This window comes from Lagopus leucura, unplaced genomic scaffold, assembly GCF_019238085.1.
Source record: "Lagopus leucura isolate 7727_CA_CO unplaced genomic scaffold, USGS_WTPT01 Super-Scaffold_73, whole genome shotgun sequence".
NCBI lineage: Eukaryota > Metazoa > Chordata > Aves > Galliformes > Phasianidae > Lagopus > Lagopus leucura.
In genome coordinates this window covers 82503187-82524948 of record NW_024962252.1, presented here as the reverse complement: position 1 = coordinate 82524948, position 21762 = coordinate 82503187, and the positions used below count along the sequence as shown (strand labels likewise).

The 21762-nt window shown below is 39.3% G+C and overlaps 1 protein-coding gene across 2 annotated transcripts in view; it reads left to right on the top strand.

Annotated features, from left to right (window-relative positions):
- The window catches only part of PTPN14 (protein tyrosine phosphatase non-receptor type 14), a 106582-nt gene that overhangs the window by 26180 nt on the left and 58640 nt on the right, over positions 1-21762 (top strand). For both annotated transcript variants that reach the window (XM_042862238.1, XM_042862239.1), the window contains exons 2-3: positions 9735-10059; positions 17929-18098. In XM_042862238.1, coding sequence (XP_042718172.1) covers positions 9886-10059; positions 17929-18098 — 344 coding nt within the window. In that variant the 5' untranslated portion in view covers positions 9735-9885. The remainder of the gene's footprint in view (positions 1-9734; positions 10060-17928; positions 18099-21762) is intronic.

Genomic DNA, 21762 nt, shown 5'->3' with positions numbered 1-21762 from the left:
GCTGCTCTTCTGCCTCCCACATCAGTCTTGTGCAGATGGTCCTTACGCTGTAGGCTGGACAGCATCTGTGCTGTAGGCTGGCCTACATTAGCCAAAGGGGAATGCTCTAACATTGTCACGATGGAGGAGGAATCTTGTTCTTTTTTTTCTTAAGTAGATCTAGTGTGAATTTGGAATTGGAGAACTGAAAGTCTTGGTAGAACAAATGGTAACACTTTTAAACTAAGGTGGGTAAATGCAGCTTTTATTAAAAGTGAGGGAGAAATTATTCTCTTCGAGGCTACTTGAAGTGCTGGAACAGGCTGCCCAGAGAAGCTGTGGATGCCCAATCTCTGGAGGCATTCAAAGCCAGATTGAATAGGGGCTGTGGGACAATGTGATCTGATGAGTGGCAGCCCTTCCTGTGTCAGAAAGGTTGGACTAGGTAGTCTTTAAGGACTCTTCCATTCTTTAAGGGTCCCAAACCATTCTGTGAGTCAGATTTCCTGTTTTCATTGTCTGTAGGTATCTAGAGAGAAGAGCAGAGCTGCTGTCTCTCAGCTAAATCATACTTCATGGGGATTGTCAGCAGTTTGCGGAAGTTTCTCATTCCTTGCTCTGCATGGTCTTTGTGGTGGCTTTATTCTGTCACTTTATCCCTGGCATGAATTCTGTGAATTATTACCCCGTGACCGTTTGGTTCTAGTAACTCTTTTGAAAGCACAGCTAATAATTTCTTAAAAATATAAATATATGTACGTTTTTTAAAAGGCCATTTAATTCTCAGCAAATTTGTCTCAGAGACTAGTGATGGAAAATGGAACCAGGTGAAATGCCAGCTCACTGGGCATCAGTGGGATGTGCTTGTCTCCCTTCTTCTTCATTAAGCTGCAGAGGAATGTGGGCGTCAGGCTTTAAGTTAAAGAAATGAGGTGCTTCAAATTCACTAATCAGAGACAGAGTTACAGGAAGGACTGTAATCTCATGGGCTTTCTCCACTTGTTTTGGTGGTGGGTGTTCGACTCATGCTTCTCCCACAGTTCCAGTCAATGCCAAGTGTAAATGACAGGATGCCTTGTCTTAGTAGGCTTCTGCAAGTCCAAGTATGTGATGCCAAGCAAGAGCAGGGTGTGTACGGAAAGCTTGCTTAAGCATTTTTTTTTCCTCATTGATTTCACCTTCTTCTTTTCTGCTGGTTAGTTCTCATACCTACGTACAGCAAAATAAGATTGCATAATAATGCAGTATTTTTCTTTGCTTGCATTCAGTAGCACTTCAGTGACTGTGACAGTGGATCAAAGGCCTATTTGTGCCACTTGAATATGTATGTACATGTGCACCCACCTGTACTGATACAGAAAATGGTTTGATTTTGTGAAGTTGCGTTTTGATCCAAGCTGTTCATACAGCATACAGCTTAAATTTGAGTGACTTTACTATTTTTCATATGAGAACCAGAAGTCAGGCTAATTAGTCTTAATTCTGAGTTGCTTGAAAAGAGCAGCAAAATAAAGCGACATTAGATGTTAAGTATTTATTTGCAGCTCATAACCCAGTAAAGGTTTCTATAGAACGTTTTTCCCTTGTGTGTTTGAAAGCAGCTACCTTTCTTTATAGGGTAAGTTAAACAGGCTTTAATCTCATTAAAAGCTTCAAGTATGTAAACTTCAGGTATGATTCCAAATAAAGTTATCATCATATGTAAAAGGCAAATACTTAGCCCAAACAGACTTATGAAGGATGGTAAAGTAATTTTGAAGCACTGTTGCTGTGCTGAGATGCTGCTCAGAAAAGTCAGTCATTTCAAAGAAAGTTCCCATTTTGACCATAAATCTTACTCCTAAGTATTTTGTCTGTTTCAGGCTAGTGTTAAAGCCCACACAGTGGGCACTGGAAAATAATCCTTTAATACAGAAAGGAAAATACTGTTAGCTCATTTCCGCCAGCGACTCTGTGTTTCAGATGAGGTGTTTTTCTGTTCTGCTGTTGAAACAAATGCTGTTATTCATAGACTCTGGCTGCATGATTTATATCAAGACCTGTATTCAGCGAAGATAAGATTTAATTTCTTCATGCATGTGCCCACAGTATAATCCCTTTTTGACAGAACTTGAAGGAATTTTTTCAGCATTTTGTAGCACTGACATTTTAATAAATTGAGTAGTGGAGATGCTTTTTTCTTTGCAAGTTCAAAAGTTCATGTTATGATCTGACATCAAATATCTGCTTATGTAACTAAATGTGCCTATTTGTGGCTTAGGATGTACAGTGCACATGATTTTTTGATTATTATTATTTTTCCTCTTTCTCTGTCCCTCTCCTCCCTTTCCTCTTACTCCCCCACCCCTTGGCTCTTGCTGCTAAATCTGCAGCCACATTTCTCCCCTCACATTATTCCAGTTCCTCACTGGAATGGGATTTGCTGATCCTCTCTCTGGAAGTAAACGACTACTCCGAACTTCAAGAAACTGGACAAAGCTTTATGCTTACTGTAAGCTTGCAGATAACTTGATGTCAGAGCTTTGGTTCTTTTTCTCTCAAGGAAAGTGCAGATTTGTGGTTTGGAGGGGCCACTGCACTGTTTACATTGGATTTGTTGCAAGTTGAGAGTTTCTTGCTGATCTTTCCCCTCTCCCTGTTTATACATGTGATCCTTTAGGTTTTGCAGTGTAGGTTTTTAAGAAAATATTTTCTTTTCTCGTGAGCCAAAGAGCCTGATATGTTGTGATCTCAGTATATTAGATAGGCGCCTTTTTGACTTTAGTATTCTTAAAACTTGGAGGTAGTCTGATGCGTTTTTGGAAAATCATAATTATAACCCAAGTTGTCCCAGTTGAAAGACTGTAACTTTCCAAGTTTTTATACTAAGGAAAACAAAACAGAATGGGAAGTATGCAGGCATTACTGCTGCTTTTTCTTTTGCTTGATTATAAGTCGTAGAAACTCAGCTTGTGTAAAGCAGTTGAAAAGAAGAAGAGGAATTATCACACTGGTAATACTTGCATGCAGAGGACTGTATTTTGTCTTTCTTTAGAGTCAGGCCATGATGTGATGAGGAAATGGGGAGTCAGTAGGGTGCTGAGTTGATGCCCGCACTTTACTGCCGGTGTACTGGGAACAGTGAACCCTGAGCTCATCCCACAGCTGGGGATGCTGGAGGCCACAGCGTGCAGAGGCATGCTGGTAGCACAAGGAGCCTGCATGGCTCCAGAGACAGCTCTTCGATGTAGGTTTTTTTGACTGGTGTTCAGCAAAAAGGATAGGTGATTGTAAAATCACAGAATATCTTTAGCTGGGAGGGACTCGCTTGGATTGTCAAGTCCAGTGATATCTGAAGTGTTTGTTAGTTTGCTTAGTCCCTTAGTTAGCTTGTGAGTTCAAACAAAGTTTTATTGCGTCGTTAGAAGTTACTGAACTCCTGGCCCCAGTTTGAACTAGTACATGTTTCACTAGTGTGAATATACCAACGTGGGTAATTTTGCTCCGTTCTGATTCAGTTACTTGGCTCTACTGGAATTACTGCTTCTGTTCTTTGTCTTATTGTATATTTAAAACTTTTATTTGTGGTTTTACTTCTGTGTTTGTAACATGAGAGAATAATGGAAACACACTAGGAAATTTTCCTGTTTTTTATTAAGCATATCCTTTGCTGTTTTTATAATGTTTTTGCATGCCTATCAATCACATTTAGCAGGAAATGTAATCTCTCATAACCACTGTAGCTCTAGTCAGCCCATAGGAGTGGAAAGCTCTTCACGAGGATGACTGCTGGAAAGAACTGAGCGGTGGCCGTAAACATTGCTACCAAATGTAACCACTGCAGTAAAATATGGACAAGAATCAAAGTTTCTGATAAGTTTCAAGTCAGTTGACAACAATTTAAATTTACTCTGCCAGCAGTAGTTAGTTTTCCTGATCGTTGATTGCTAGGATGTAGCTAGTAAGAGTTCAGGAGCTTTTTCTGAAAAGTGGTACTTCAGGGACAGCAGCAGTCATACCCAGTCTGCTAGAAAGGTGCATCAAAATACAGCAATTCCTCTGAGTGGCCTGTCTGTATAGTAAATGTGTTTCATCTACATTTTGCAATCCTCACTGTTCTAACAGGAATTTAATTCTAGAGTAAATAGAGTAAATTAGATTGGAGGAAAAAGTATTTAAAAAAAAAAAAAAAAAGTGGTGCACTTTGAATCAACTCGCTATTGCGCATAAAATAACATTCCTTCTCGTGCTGCACTCAGCCACAAGCTATTTCAGTTGACTGACCAAGCTGAAAACTATCCTGTTCTTCTGAGTGGCTCAGTGCTGTGCCCTGTGGAGCTGCACCCTGCCATAGCACAGAGGTGTAGTGTGACATTAACTGCAGCTGGAGTGGTTGGTGTGTGCTTGGGTTGGACTTTGTTGCTTTTGTTTTAATGAACAAAGTTCTACAAGACATATCTGCGAGTGGCAAAAGCTCCAGCTTCGTTACAAGCATTCTTATAGACTAACGCTTACTGGAGTGGCAAGCCGTGTCTTATTTAGATCATTTATGCATTTCAGCTACTGCCTTGACTCCTTAAAGTAACTCATAAAGTGTCCATCATCAATAAATGCATTAGGAAGACCTGTTTGTTGAGAGTATTCTGGAGGAAAAAGTGAGAAGGTAATGGGTAAAGCAGTAGATTGCAGTTTGGGAAGCTCATGTCATTTCTGTGATAGGAACCATTTGTTGGACACTGGTATAGTGAGGTCCACAAAAATGCTTGATATTTCTTCCCCTAGACACACAAGAGTTATTATGTGTCTGCCTAACGGACTTTGATCCACTAAATTTCCAGGGAGCTGCTTGGTGGTTGCATAAGAAAGATGCTTTTACACCAGAAGAGCTGCTCTAGTAGAGGAGAATAGGATGAAAAGAATATCTCTAATGACATTTATGCAGGTATGTCATCAAAAGTGAAGAAAACAAGGGTAGAACTTTGGTCAGAATCAGAATTATTATTTTTACTTGAACAAGAGTTGAACTACTGTACATAGTGTAGTAGTTACAGTAGAATCTGACTCATAGGACACAGGGAAAATGCAGTGTAACAAATACAAAGAATCTGTTACAGTAGATAGATCTGATGGAAAACTGGGAAGGGAAATTTGGAATGGAGCTGAGAAAGTAGAAATGCTGAGATCATCTTTGTGCGCTGTGTATTGGTGTTGTGTGATGCATCTGGCGATGCACAGTGATATTAACAATAGCTGTTGTCTTCTGCTTTAAATGTCCTCGGGGAGTTCTTGGCCACCCTGCGTACATGTAGGTGATTGCTAGATGCCTAGAAGCCCCTCTATGAGAGGAGGCTGTTTCACAGGTAGATATGTCCTCTCTTATGTGGAACTCAGTGAAACGTAGATGGATTGTGCTGCACTTCCTGTCTCCCTAACACTGTTATTTTTATTCTTCCCTCAAACCGTAGGCTGCACCCCACATGAGTGCACACCAAGTGCTGCGGTTTCATGCCCAGCCCAGGGTTACATAGCTGTGTGAGGTGTGCTGCTGCTCCTGCTGGGCCAGGAATGCTGGAAGGGAGCCAGATGCTGTTGGTAAATACAGGCTGCTGTTTGACAGTAATTGCTTTTTTCCTGGAGTTTCAAAAATTGCATACAGAAGCCAGTGAAGAGAGAATGCATTCTACTTTAAGTGCATTTTGTATCAGATGCCTTTTCATTATTATTTTTTAAACTTTCATACAATAATGTCATACAGTAGTATATGGAATCATTGAATAATGCAAGTTGAAATGGACCTATAAGGATCATTGCATTCAACTCCTATATGTGAAGTCTGGAATAGAGGAGCAAGTCACATGCTTGCAAATGTGCCGAGAGTTGTATTGGCCTATAATTATTTATTGGCCTTTCTTTTCTCTTGGCTTTAAATAAATCTAAGGAAGCAAGTGAATGCTGTGCTAATGGAGCAGTGTCCTTCATCACACAAAGGAGCTTCTGCCACATGACCTCTTCCTCATGAAATACTGAGCTGTTCTCCTTTGTCCCTTCAGTCTGCCTTGCAAAAACTACTACTAAGAAACTCCAGCCAGCTCCAGATGTTGTTGGTAGAGCAGAGGAGGAGTTGTTTTTTATAGTTCTGTTTAGTTTGATTTTTTTCAGATTTGGAAAGGGTGTAAAATGTTGGCTTGATTTTTGTGTACTCATTGTTTCATGTGGTCTTGACAGAGGTTTAACTGAGACTCCCTCTTAGAGCTGTTTTCTAGTGAAAGCTGTTAAGAGAACTTAGGTTACGTTTGGAATGTGATTGTGGGTTAAGAGTTGGATTTTTATTCTGTGTCAAGTCTGTTTTCATTCTTTATCTTTGCTGTGTTAGCCATTAGCTTTGTCCATGTGGTCTTTTCAAACATACAGTATAGGAAATAGGATTTAAGTGTTTATGCTAGCAGGTGGACTGGCCCGTTTTTCATTTTATTTCTTATTTTGCTCAAACAGGATAATACTTATATGAGGGCTGCTCTGAAAGTAATGCCTCTTGTAATATGTTGGCCCATGCCATCAGAGCCATATGTTGATGGTGCGGCAGTAGAGGTTAAACCTTCCCGCCAATATTCCATTGCGCTTTGCTGCTGCACGACAGACGGCAGCACAGGAGCAGTCTGACAAAATGGCGCCTGACGTGCAAGTGCGTATGAAGCAAAGGTGTGTCACTGAATTCCTGAACCCATGTTTTGTCTGAAAATTCACCTTCTGCCATGGGCAGGTGCAGGTCTCATGTCTGCTGTCTTCGTGGACCTACTTGCTTGCCAGAGTACTGCCTACCATCAACACACAAGATTTAGAGCAAGAGTCGTATTTTCACTGGACGTCTGAGAACAAGGCACGGATTCTCTGTGGAGCCTGGAAACTTGACTATAATAGAGATGTTAATTCAGTAGGCACAGTTGTCTCCCTTTTGCATTCAGAAAAGTGATGGGTTTTTGCTTAACTTTCTGTCAAGTTTTCAGGTGAAGAGCTCTATTTGTGGAAGAACTCAGCATTCCTTGTAGTAGACCAGAACCCTTCTGTTTCCAGCCTTCTCCTTTTTCAGTTGTCTACAAAATTCTACAAGTGAAAATTGAGAGTCCTGATGCTTTTAAAATTATACAAACATAATGAAGCATAGTACTCTGATTTAGGAATCTGTAAATGATCTGGACCTTTAAGATCTTACTTAGAGGGCTTAACAGAAAAATTAAAAGTGACAGCCTAATAGAAAACCAAAGTGTAAAGGTGGTCCTAAATCCAGAATGTGTGTAAATGGGAAAGTTAGACATGTGCATTAAATTCAGAATTAACAATTGTTAAAGGGTGGTCTGATTTGAGCCAGTTGATGTTGTCTCAGCCTCATCATCTCAAGTGTGATGTTTCATATTGCAGATTATGTGCTCTCTTGTATATTTGTGTGAAATAAAAAGGTAACCCAAACCATGTTATACAAAGTGTAACTCAAAGACGTTAACCCATTTGTATGTCTGCATCCAGAGAAAGTGAGGCCAGCTGTTGGCCCTTGATAGACTTGGAAAAAAATTCCTCTTACTTTACTGCTTCTAGAAAAGTGAAGGAAATATTGCCCTTATTTACATAAGCAAACCAGATGACAGAACAATTAATTTGTAGTCCCGTTAACATTCTTACTGTGTGGGAATTGGTGGTTTTATTCCAGAACAGATTGTCTGTATGCAAGTCTTCTGGGACAGTGAATCATTAAAGAGTTGGATAATTTAATGTTTATGGAGTATGATATTACTTTTTTTAAAAGACTAGCTAAAACCCTCTGTGTCCCACTTAAAATTATCTGCAAAGCCAGAGACTGAACAAAAATACTGTTCTTGATAAGATATATATAGTCCTCCACACCCTTAATTCTTTGTAATTTCCTTTCATTCTTCCCACTGTTCAACTTCATGTTGTGGTTTTGGATAGATTCATGGGAAAAATAACTGCCAAATAGTTAGCTAGGGGTTAAAGCATAGACTGACCTGCTTTTTATATATGGTTCTGCTCTGTTCCTCCAGTGACAAGCTGGTGATGTTTGTTTCAATTCCTCTTCTCTGAATCATAGTTAACATGTCCCTGCCTCATCAGATTGTTTTGAGGATGAATTCATTAATGTTTGATAGCTTCTGATATTGCAGTGATGCAAGGTATAGAAATTCTTTCATGCAATCCTGAAGATATAGAAATAATGTTTGTACTCACAAAAGTTAGAAATGAGAAAGTACAGCAGCTAAGCTGACTGATTTGTTTGCACCTCTGTCAAATGGTACATGTTCTTTCTCAGAGTCTGTAGGTGTTTCTATGGTAAAGCAAATTACCAGAGTAATTTGCACACCCAAATAATGAGGAGTTGCTTGTGTTTCTCAGTACGTGACTTTGGTTTGGATTGTTGGATAAAATGACAAGTTATATTTGCTTTAGAAAATATTCTTGATCAAATATGTGATAGTTATGTTTTGAGTATAACAATAATCACTGTAGTCAATTGGGCTGCTTCTAATAATCCCCATAGCAACTACATTCGTTAAAGACGGATTCATCCAGTTCTATGCCAAACAATACATGTGGGCAGTGTACTATCCATTTGAAATGTCACATTCAGCTAAATGATGCATATTCTGCTGGCAATGCTTTCTGTTGTGTCCCTTACGAAGAAATGGGAGCTAGTTTTTATTTTCAGTATTATTTAAGGGAAGTGGACTTCTAAGAGCCATTGTTAGCATTCCTCTATCTCTTTCTCCAGAATATTCAAACTAAACTAGGAACGTTTGGTAACAAGCAATTCCTGTGGTTGTTTTTTTTCTTTTTTCATTTATTTAATTCCTGCCTGCATGTAGAAAATGACACTATGAGTCTGGCTGTGCCAGTACATATGCTTTGTTTTGGTTTAAATGGAGTCTGATCCTTTCTGAAATGAAGAAAAGAATAAATAAAAAGGATCACAGTGTTTCAGGTGTCATTAATCTGTATCTTTAGTTCTTTTGTCTGCTTTGTATTTTGGTTTAACAGCTGTGTGCCTCCTTGATAAATTTTAGGAGTAGTTGGAGAGATGTCCAGAATTGGTGTTCTCTTTCTCCCACTTGGTTTTATTCTGCTCTCTGGCATCTGACAGTTACTCATTCCACCTGAAAGGGTGAAATGCAGAATTGTATTGCAGCTGGAAGGGAACAAAATGTCAGTAGTTGCTTCAGAAGAACCTTTTCTGTAAAGTCTTGGATCCTTCTTGCCTTTCACATGCATGCTTCAGGTCTGATATTTCTTAAGTACTGAGCACATGCATTTCCTGTTGACTACAGGCAGACTTTCTTCTTTCAAACTCTCGCCTCTTTTAAATTCCTTTCTTCCTTAGCTACTTTAGCTAGCTTTCAAAGCTTGCCTGAGGACACCAAAAACCTAACTTGAAGATTATGTTATAGACCCCTGTGGTGGGGTAATGGTGGGAAAGTTAGCACCTCTGTATGTTTGCCCAGTAGAGTTGCAGTTTTCATTGAGCTTCTCATAGAGTGACTTTGCAATTAAATTTATGCCTTAAATTCAGTGCCAAGATAGAATTTTTGAAAGATTTGCTGTAGAATGTGTTCTTTTGGGAGATGTCGTGATTGCCTGACAGTCATATATGTAGAGGTGTTTGTTTAAGGGTTTGAATGTGACTGTTTTCCCTTCAGCAGTCTTTTGTTCCTCTGATCTTTGGGAACATCGTATTTCACACCTAACTCTATTTATTTGTATGTATTTCACAGGAATTCCTTGGAGCCTGCCCTGGGAATGGACAGCCACCTCCATTTTTGGAGGAGAGTAGTACCAATTGAAGAGGCCTTTAAGGCAAGTCAAAAAGTGTGCTGATACTCTTAGAAGAGTAAAGGGAAGAGACAATCTTCTAGGCCAACAGCCATGCCTTTCGGGCTGAAACTACGACGGACCAGACGCTACAATGTCTTGAGCAAGAACTGCTTTGTGACACGGATCCGTCTGCTGGACAGCAATGTCATCGAGTGCACTCTCTCTGTGGAGAGCACAGGGCAGGAGTGCTTGGAAGCTGTTGCTCAGAGGCTGGAATTACGTGAGGTAAGAGTAACCAGGAAAGGCCATCAGTCACTTTATAACTTGACACGTTTTTAGTGGACATGAGCCAGCAGTGTGCACTTGCAGCTCAGAAGGCCGGCTGTATCCTGGCTGCATCACAAGATGCAGAATGAGGGAAGGGATTGTACCCCTCTGCTTTGCCATGGTAAGGCCCCATCTGGAGTACTGTCTCCAGGCCTGGGGGCCTCCAGCACAAGACAGATGTGGAATTGTTGGAACAGGTCTGGAGGAGGGCTATGAAGATGATCAGAGGGCTAGAGCACCTCTCCTATGAAGACAGGCTGAGGGAACTGGGTGTGTTCATCCTGGAAAAGAGAAGACTCTAGGGAGACCTCATTGTGGCCTTCCAGTACTTGAGAAGAGCTTATATAAACAGGAGGAAGACCAGCTTCTTGCACAGTCTGATAGTGATAGGACAAGGGGAAATGTTTTTAAACTAAAAGAGGGGAGATTTAGGTTAGATATTAGGTGAAAATTTTTTACTCAGAGTGTGGTGAGGCACTGGCACAGAGGAGCTGTGGATGTCCCATCCCTGGAGGTTCAAGGCCAGCTTGACTGGGGCCCAGGGCAGCCTGATCTGGTGGGTGGCAGCCCTGCCTGTTGTAGGGGGGGCTGGAACTGGGTGATCTTCAAGGTCCTTCCAACCTAATTATGTCATTTAGTTCAGGCAGTCCTTGTTCATATGAGTCCTGTTACTTTTAGAGCTGGCCAGGTATGACCAACAGCTGGAGCTCGAACATCTTCTGGTTGCGTGAAAACTGAAGATAGAGCAACACCCAGAGTGCTGTGCTATTGCTCTTTCATTGTAGCTTTGAGAGCTCTTTGAAGTATGAGGACAAAGTTCTTCTTTTCTTAGAAAATGATGGGTGTTACTTTCTGAATCAAGATGCTGATACGCCAAGTTGCAGTCATGTTTGTCTGAGTGAAACCCTGATTTCATTGACGTGGTAGGTTGAGTTATATCAGTGAGAATGAGCCCTCTGGCTTTCAAATGTATACCTTGATACAAATATATTCTTATTACTAACTTACTACAACAAGCAACAATTGTTCCAGTAAACTGAACAGCTAGTAAAATTTGAGGGTGGTTTTTTCTTTCTTTTGTTTAACTGAAATACTTAGTATCTAAAACAACAAAAGGTTTCTTTCATTTGCAATACTTACTACAGAAAAGTTTAGAGACCCAGACTTATCTTATGAAAGACCAAAATCATTTATTTTCTAGTTCTTGCTGTAGAGTTTGTCTGTTAAGTGTTGAGAAAGCTCCCTCCAATGTGTGGCACAAATGAACTGTCTTATCTTAAACTCCGTGGACTCCTTAAGTATCCTGCATGCTTACGGGCTTTTGCAAACCACAGATTGAAAATCATTGCCTGGGAACTGCTCTATATTGTCTGACTGTCCTGCTGGATCTTGCAGTGTCTTACATTTAAGGCCCTTTGTAATGGTGGCAACTGGAAGATAGCATACAAATAGCTAATGCAGATGAGAGCTAAACAAACACTCATTTTGCAGATCTGCAATGATAACGAGTGAGAGAAGAATCTCACTTGTCTTTCTGTAGAATAGGCAGAGGAATGTGCCAGCAGGAATAGGACAGAGTCAGAAGATGGTATGGTGTTTTTTTATAATCGTATTTTTAAACATAAAGCATCTCTACTACCCTAGTCTTTTAGATATGAGGAGTTCCCAGGAATTGAAAATTGTTTCTTTTTGTTGTTGGGGACACTTTGGAGTGTCTGTACAGAGGCTAGGTGTTTCCTTTTCCTTCCAGTGCAGAGAGGAGTGAAAAGAATGAAGTGATTCTCCTTGTATTCCTTGTGGTTTATCAAGTTGGCGCAGTGTGGGGCCTGAAGATTCTTTCTGTACAAATGCACCTGCCTCTGTGAACAATAGCTCTATCAGTGGGTTAGCATTCTTCTTCACAAAGCATATTGTGATTTCAGAATATGTTTTGTTCCACTTTGGAATGAAGCCTGAAGTTTCAAAATTTTCCAGAAAAAGAGATCAGACAGTATAGTAGCAAAGGAAGTTGTTTTGGACAGTGTTCAGTTTCATGGGGGCTTTGTATTGCTTTGGTGTTTTCTTTCATTTTCAAAATTGTTTGTGTCATGCAAAAAGAAATGTCAGCACAAAGAGTTTGTGTTTTAAGATGAAAAAATATTTTAACAACACAGGAGAGAATGCTTTGATGTTGTTGGAACACTTTCCCCTTCTTTCATCACCCTCTCCACTTTTTTTTCTAAACAAAGTTTTGGCAGTATTGAACCAATTTTGTAAAGTTCAGATTTCAACAGTACAGCATATTTTAACAGAAGTGTTCTTGAGTCTCTTTTCTATTTTTTCCCCTTCTGATTGATTCTAGAAGCATCCACTGCTGCTTGTTTAGGAGGGAAGAGAATTATTTGCATCTTCAAACCCTTAGGTGTGCCTTCATCCTCTTTGCCCCTCATGTGAAAAATCTTTGGAACTAGCAAGCTATGAGATGCTTGTTAATGTGTGCTGAACTTTCTGACCATAAATTCAATTCTTATTTGGACCCTCTAGTCTTCATGACATGGCTGACAGAGGAGAGAAGGCTAATGCAATCATTCTGTGACAGTCCTCTTCCCTCCTTAGAGTTTTCATAAGTTTGCAGTCACTGACCAATCAAATGTCACGGAAAGGTCAAAGATATTTTGACAAAACTTAATCTATGAGATTCTCACAACTTGATAGCTGAGTAGAATGGAGAGGCCACACTAAATGTATTGGTTGAGGAAGTAAAGCAGTTTTGCAAGAATCCGTGTGTGAGAGAGGCTTCGTGAATTCTCCAAAATGAAGCAAAAGACTTCTGTGATGTACAAGTAAAGAAAAACCAAACTTCATTAAATCCCACGTGCACAGAACAGCTAACATCCTGTTTCAAGTCTCCATGCAGTCCCAGGTGAAAATGCCTGTTCTTTTAAAAATAAAGTACAACTTTTGTTCAATACCTTCATTTGTTCTTATGTTTAAATAGATCCCAGGTGTACCCCAACATTTACCTTAGTGCTAGGAATGTATACATGTTTCTCTCAAGCTGTTTTTTAGAAACAAACAAACAAACAAACAAAAAAAACTGTTTGAAGCTTCTGCCAGAAAGCAAAACTGTTTGATATAACTGTATATATATTGTTGCAAAGAACCATCAATCATTACACTGCGCACAACTGAAAAACAGTATCTAATGGATTATGCATATTTCTGTTTGATCTCTGGGGAATGCAGCTCACTCCCTGACTGAGTCAGGGTTCAGGAATAGGTCAATAGAAAGTGTAGCCATGTAACTACTGTAAAATCTGTTTTTATCCCTTTCAGCAAAGTTCTTGACAAAGCATCAGTCTGTGTAGATGAACAGTTACCAGTCCCAGTGGACTGAGCTTATAAGCTTAACATTATGTAAAAATGAATAAGAAGACTGGGGAGGAAGGGCGAAGAGGAGGAGGATGAAGTCAGAAGCATCCTCTTATAATTTTGCACAGATCTGCATAGATTATAAAAAGTTTTTTTCAGTACAATACCATTTTCCTTTCAAGTGAGACTAAGTGAACTTACTTCAAATAGCAAAGTAATCTGTACAACTCTGAGAGTTGTGAGATTTCACTTCTGTTTCTTCCTGTTGTTCTCTTTATTAACTTTAAAAAATAAGTTTACAGATCTTAGAATGTTTTGGTAGTAATTTGTATTGTTTTGTGGAGGTTTTGTTTTGAGGGGAAGTGGGATCGGCAAAGGGTGTTGGGCAAGGTTCTTTCTGACCAAACTTACTTATTAAAGCTCAACTCCATAGTGGTACCTCCAGCACTGTGGTGTTCCAAAACCCAGCTGAAGAAAGAGTGGCGAGCTGCTCCACAGGGGTGGCAATTTTCTGCTTTTCTTTTTCTTTCTTTTTTTCCTAGAAGATGCTCCTTCCTTGTTGGATACTACTGGAGACTCTTGCTCAGCATCCAGTTTGCCTCCACAGTTGACTTGGTTGGACTTTTCTCTCCAACCCTGCTAGGGCTGAGTTCAGGCAGTGCTTGGATCAGAGACCTTCTAGGAACAGCTGGCTGAGTGAGAACCCCAGGACAGCAGAGCTTAATGCTTTCACCCGGAGGAGCTGGAACTCTGCCTCTTCCCTGAGGATAAATATTTAGTTGGCCACTTAACCAGATGCTTTAATAAACACTGAGCCTGTCTCACTGGATTCTTGTGAGTGAGATTTGCTGGTTTAGTGAGTGCAAGTAGTCTGGTGGTGTTGACAGTTCTGCTGGTTTTGCCTGACAAAAAGACAAGTGTAGCTCTGGACTTAGGACTGTGGCTAAGTCTAAGTATAAAATGACTGCATCATTGACTGACCTAGCAGGAAAAACATCTCTTTTTTTTAAAAAAAAAAAAAAAAGAAATTATTCACACAGTTTTTGTGTCCAGTTTTTTGCATTACCATGTTTCAAAGATCACCTTTTCACATAATGCACTTTGGATTCACAGATTCATACCACAGCATCTGCATGGGTACCTTGTACACTGATGAAGTGATGCCTGATAGGCAAGGATAATGCCCAAGCCTTGCGAAAAAACTCTTGCAAACTCTTTTCATACAGAGCTCTTCATTCATTTCTGGATTAGACAGACCAAAAGCACGAGCAACAGGAGCTCTTTGTCCATAAACTGAATGTGTATGCATATGTTTACTGTTATAAAAAGTATATTTTTGTCCATCTGCCAACACTGAGTAGAAGATGTATGTTTTTTTAGAAGTGAAGGCATCATTTATTTTCTATGCCACTTTGCTGTTCTTACTTACTAGAGCAACCTGTGTTAATTTGGGGCCTGCCACAAGTAGGTGTACATTTTTTTATTTTTTTTATTTTTTTATTTTTTTGGCCAATGGTTTACTTTTGAGATGGACAAGTAGATCAGCTTTTGCAATTTGCCAGCTGCTTATAGATGAAGGGGTTTTTTGTTTGTTTGTTTTTAATCATCCTACCATCCAACCTGTGATTTCTCTGTGTTGTAAAAATGCTCTGTAGGCTAGAGTATGGCAGCACCTGACTCAGATTTGGTAAGGCTTTCCGTACTATCATGTGACAGGTCACAGTGTGCTGAACTTGGAGGTTCAGCCATTTCCAGTCCTGTGTTCCTTTGTTCCTGATCAGAAGTGCTGATGTTTCTTGGGGTAGAAGCTCTTTAGACATTTGTGGTAGTGGATGTGGAAGTCCTTCTGCACAGAGAGTTGTTAGAAAATTCTAACATTTTCAAGAAGAAAAATTCCTGGCTACTGGAAGCTGATATTCAGATAACTGTGTTGGTCTTCTCTTCCGAGGGCATGCATTTGTGACCCAATCTCCATTCTGCAGTTCTTGTGTTTTGTCTGCAATTGCTTGATCCTTTCCAGGCTGCATTCCAGGAAAAATGGTCATCTTTTGGCGCTCTGAAATGCATGCTTCCCAAGGGGTGGTCTGCTGTATCTGCTCTACTCCAGAAGCTTAGAAGCAGCATTCTCTTCATATTGCTTAGAAGTGATTCAGATTGTATTATTTTTCCTTTTTTTTTCTTTCCTGGATTTGATACTTGAAGAAACTTCTACTGTAACAAAACTAAATTTTTGTTGTTCATTGCCCAGCTGTTCAGTAGGCAACGTGCTCATTCAAGCTGTTTAATTCTAATGCTCTCAATCCCTTGAATAATTATTTTAGACTTCAGGCTGCAAGTCGTCTTAGTTGCTAGTTTACTTTAATTCCTATCACATTGAGCTGGTCAAAAAGAACTTCTTAATTCAGTGATGACTCTGGAGAGAGAATAGGCATCTATCAGCTAATTGGTTAGTGAATTTTTGTTTTAAGGTTACCCTATGCTGATCTGTTTGGATTTTTTTGTCTCCCAGACTGACTGACTTCAAATTCTAGAAGGAAATACTGCACTGATTTTCTTCAAAAAAGGAACCAGCTTGCTATGCTGTACCCAAGCTACTGTTAAAGAGAAAGAACGAGGCATTTGCAAGACATACTGCAGATTTGACAGAGTTAACTGAGGAATCAAGTTGAATTTGTTACCTTTGCTAAATGCTAATCTGGACGTTCTGGAAAATTATATGAATGATATGGATATGAACTATGTGCACAATGAGACCCTAAAGTAAATACACCTATGCTACTGTTCAGCATTTTTGCATATGATTTTCTTGCATGTTTAACAGCAATCAAAAGATTAGAGCAATGTTGCTTATGATGCATTGTTGTAATTTCTAAGTATTTTAAAGTTTCAGTATTGCATTAGTTGTGTGTGTCTTGGATGCTAAGTCATGGTAGATATAGTGTTTTTTAGAGAAGTATCCTTTCTGTTTCTAAAGTGAAACAGACTTGTAATGACTGCTTTTGCAAAATGCCACGTTGCAATTTGTCTCTATTTTTGATAACAGATTTTTGAAAATGAGAGTATCTGGAAAATTTGGTTGGAGAAATCTTGAAGGTTGATTTCTAGGCCAAACTTTTGGAATGTATTAAAAGTAATTTCAAATGAACACTTTGCAAAACAGGAAATAAGATTTTTTTTTTCTTACCCTTTCTCCAGTATTTTTATTTAAGAGGTGGTGCTGTGTATAAAAGCTTGTGACTGCCTGTGGAAGGATTGTTGTCCAGTTAAGCTGTAACAACAAAATAAGTATTTTATTTCATTTAAGGCTAATCTAAACTAATGGAAGGGATGGCTTATTTCCTTCAATAAGCACAAGTGCTTTTTTACTCCTTCAGATCTGTAGTTGTAGTACTAAGTGTTAATTGTAACATGCATTTATGGACAGTACTGGCACAGTGCGTAGGTGGTTTAGGGGCTTTTTGATAGAACCTTTCATGATAAATCAGACATGCCTTCAGCTTCTTACTACCAGTTTATAGAACTTAAAGTTCTATTTCTGAACACTGCTCCTTGTCAATTACTCCCCACCAGGAACAGTTTTTTGTCCCTTTTAAGGGATGCACGACAACGATTGAGACTGACGCAGTATATGAAATAGCTGAAGCTTTAAACATGGTTATTTTTCAAGAGCCTAGAGGAAACAACTTGTCTTCTGCAGTACTTTCTTGCACGTCATAAAACCTTGTGAATGATTTTTATTTTAGAATGCAAATATTATGTATAGTGTATCAGGAAAATGGTTCTGGCGTTGGTAAATACATGTTGGCAGATGTGTGTAGGTTTCTCTCCAGTATCTTTATTGGAAAGGTGGTGCTATGTACAAAGTATTGTGACTACATGTGGAAGGATTGTCCAGTTAAGTTAAGCTGTAACAACAAAATAAGCATTTCATTTGTTTTAGGGTTTTAAACTAATGGAAGCTACTTGAAAGTTTACATTGAATAGGAAGAATTGGAAGCGTTGCCTTGTCCTTTTGTTTGCAATGGGTGTGATCTCATGACGCTCTGCGCTTTGATTAAGACTTAATATTTGCTGTTTGCTGTCTGTTCACAAGGTACAGGTGTAAGCATGTCAAATAATAAAATTGAACCAGACATTTTCTGCAAATCAGTTAGTTATCTATGCCATAATCTCAGACAGAACCCCGTAGTGTATTTGGAGAGATAAGAGGGTTGATAGTACTGCATGTGAAGTACATTATATTGCAGTGTTAATTTGTCTTCAAGGATGTTCTAAAAATCACAGAATGACAGTAAAAAAAAAAAAAAAAGCAAACCAAACAACAACAACAACAACAAAACACCTCTGTTTTTTTATATATGGAAATGGCAGATTTGACACAGTGCCATCTGTTCCTGTTTGTATTGGTGTCCTTGGTTTTTGGTGTGTGGTCTAGCTGAAAAGGATAAACTGACACTATTTTGTTTCTTTATCTAGACACACTACTTTGGCCTTTGGTTTCTCAGCAAGAGCCAGCAAGCCCGCTGGGTTGAACTGGAAAAGCCTCTGAAGAAGCAGCTGGACAAATTTGCCAATGAGCCTTTGCTTTTCTTCGGGGTAATGTTCTATGTGCCCAGTGTTTCCAGACTGCAACAGGAGGTAACAAGGTATGTGAATTCCCTCTGTTCACACTTCTGTGTGATAGCTGTGAGGGAACGGACAATTACTTTGTTTCTGATATTCAGCACTCACTCAGGAATCACCTGGTTCTTTCCTTTCCTGCCTGCTGCCCAAAAGGGGAAAGGCAATCATCACTAAGTTATATCTGTTTGGGGAAAAAAAGATTGCAGTATTGGTGAATGATTGATTATACATGGTCAACTGCAGAAACGAAAAAGGAATGATAAATACGTATTTAAGAATCTGAAATAAATTTTGAAAGAGACTACCGTGACAATACTGCTTTAACCTTCAACTGATTAGAAGAAAGCTATACACAGATGACTTTCACATACAGTTTCAGTTTATTATTCTTACATCTGTGTTTTGCTGAAAGTGAACTTTGGTTTCTTTCTGGATTTTGCCCATCCCATTCTTGATCTTTCTCCTTGTAGTTCACAAAAGGATTTAAATTGTTAGAGGGTATTAGTCCTTTAATTATGATCAGGCTACACCTTTGCAAACAACTTCTATGGGAATTACTCTCTTACTCAGAGCCCTGTGCTGCATTTGTAACAATACAGCTTTTTTGAGGGGCTGCCCTTGTAAACCACATCACTGTGGTTTGTGCACATCTGTGTTGTATTAAAAAAATAAATAAATAAAAAAATAGCCCACCTCACCCAAAAAGGGATGGGCTTGTTTTCTTTTTAGCCAAAATTATTTAATTTATCTGGTTTAGACATGGTTGCATTAGCACAGCTGTTGTAAGGTCAAGACTGGAATAAGTGGATGAGAGGTGCAGGCTGGCAGAAGCTTTCTGTGCTAGCCTTGATACTGCAAATGTGAAATTCACCTTATGGTCATAGTATCTAAAAGTTGTGTAAGAGTAGTTGAGAAACAGTAGATTAATTCTAGGTGTGAAAGATATGAAGTATGCTGAGGATTTGCATATGGTGTATTTTAAAGGATCTTAAGATTGAACATAGGAACTAATTTGGGTAGGATGCAAAATATTTGATTTTATTAAATGACAGCTGTCAAGCAGCGTCATGACTGTGTATGCAGAATTCTTGTCAAACAGGGAGTTGAAAGCCTAAAGAAAACAAATCTTACTTCACTATGAATAGACTTGAAACTAGACATTGACACTTGTCTGTATCTGTGCATTTCTGTCTTGTGTGCTTTGGAAGAAGGAAACCTCAGAATATTTCCTTCAAAATTAATTAATGTGCAGTCAGAATGTCTGATTTTTTTTATTTTTTTTCTCTTTCTGTTGCTCGTGGTTGTTGGCCTAATCCTAGCCTAATTGTGTGCTTGGATGAACTGTAGGTAGATACTTGGATGCTATTGCCTGTTTAAGATACAGCCTGCAGTGCTGATTGCTCATTCTTATCTCACCTGTGGAGGTATATTTGCTCATTTTGCCCAGGTTGGTAATAACAAAACACTTCAATGACAATTGAACCTCACAGAACTCTCAATTTGAGCAGCTGCTTTTTTTTTTTTTTTCCTTCTGATATGATTGATAACATATGCTGTAGAGACTTCTAAGTGTCTCACATTGATATTATTTTTTTTAATCCCTCCATCAAAACTAGCAGATTAGTAATGGATCTCAGAAGCAGAATAGCCTGTAAGATCAGGTTTTTTTCTCTTCTGAAGCAGAATCTCTTCTGTGAGGGTGATGTAAAGGCAGGAAACCTTCAACTGTGCAATTCTAATTAGATTCAGTAAATTTTAGGTTCAGAGCATTTAGTGGTGAATACATGGAGAACTCCTTTGAAACAAATGCCAGAGGAAGGCTTAGTCTGAAGTCTGATTAGATGGACAAATAGGGCTTTTTTTTAGTTTGTTTGTTTTTTTTTGTTTGTTTTTAATTTGATTGTACTTGGTAAACTGATTAAACACTTGTTTTGAAACTGAATATATATGCATTTGGGGTTAGGCTTGATTGTGACTGGCTGACTGAGTTGGTTTACTCCACTTCTGATTTGTAGCTTTATAGACTCTGGGGGTCTCTTCCGACCCCTACAATTCTGTGATTCTGTGACAGCTGGTTATGAGAGATTTGTCCCAGGTTGAATATTCTGCCAGGGACCTTGTACAGTTGTTGAATAGAGAGGAAATGATCCAAGGCTTTTGGGTTTTGCCGAGAGAGAGGAGCTCTGCTTGAGCAGTTCCTCTCACAGTGGTCAGGAGCTTTTTGTGGTTTTGCTGATAACTTGCTGTATATTACAAGCCAAATGTATGATGCAGAAATGAAGGTAACACTGGTCTGACCACTGTGTCCCCCAGTGGTAGAGATGCAGTGAACACCTGGCCATATGTGACATGCTGGGAGAGAAATTTACTAGTAATCTAATAAGTAGTCAGTACTGTCCTTCTGAAATACAGTGTGAGAATGTCAGCTGACATGCTGAAGCACAACACAAGTAGCAGTGCTAACCACAGAGTGGCTGAGTTTGGAAGAAATCTCTTGAGCTCATCCTGCCCAACCCATGTGCTCAGAGCTGGGCCAGCTGGAGGGCATTGCTTAGGGCTGGGTTCCATGGAATTTTGAACTTCATGGAAGGAGACCCCACAAATTCTCAATCACCCTCACGATAGCAGAGTATGGGTTTTTTGTCTTTTTTTTTTTTTTTAATTATTTTTTTAATGTTCAGATGGAATTGTTTGGATTTTAGTTTGTGTCCAGGTGATTTCATTGTTTCAAAAGTGTGGATAGGTATGGAGTGAGTGTGTGAATATTCCCCAGGTTGTCTATTGAGGAGCTTCAGAGCTGCAGGTGCCCAACACATAGGCACAAGCACAGCCACGGCTCAGTGTGGGATGCCTTATGTTAGGCCATAAGAGATATTTGTGATGTGAGAGGATAGGGCATGTGGGATCCTTGGGAAGGAAAGAGAAAACACGAGTCTGACGGTCAACCTCTGAGACCTATGAGAAAAGATGAGGCAAAGAGTACTGAGAGGGACACAGTTCATTTTAGTAGATCAGATCTGACTCCATGGTGTGTTTATAAATGTGCCACGTGCTTAAAGATGCTCATACTAGTTGTGTGGGTTTTTGTTTTGTTTTGTTTTGTTTTTCCTACTCAGAAAAAGTGAAATAGAGCACTGGAACAGGGTAAGAAGAAGGAATAGGATACAGTCACTCTTATTTGGCTAATGATATTTGAGTGCAAATGGTGAGGCTTTTCGGGACAGCTGTGTTTCCTGACCTGCGATGGAAATTCCCTGCAGGTATCCAAGGGAAATGTACAAGAAACAAACACCTGTTTCTTCTTTCTTCCTGGTAAAAATAATTAAACAAACATTGCTGCTGTGCATTTCTCTCAGTGTAACAGTGTTGTACTCTTGATGTTTTGCATTCTCCTTAACAGAGCTTTTTTCAGTCCCTACTTCTTTTTTCCTATTCTGTCTGCTCTTTCTGTTTTGTCTTGTGTTGAGATTCTTGCTTGTAGGTAACTTCTGATCTTAGTGCTGTCTCTTCTGAGATCCCAGTCACTCCAGCATCTTTTCTGCTTGTATTCTCAGAGTCTCACATGCACCCAGTCCCAGAGACATCTTCCTATGGGAATTATGAATTATAGCCACATGATCATTTCCTAAGGCATCAGTAAAAGTTTGGCCATTTTGTAATTACTATAATTTGAAAAAATATTGAAGT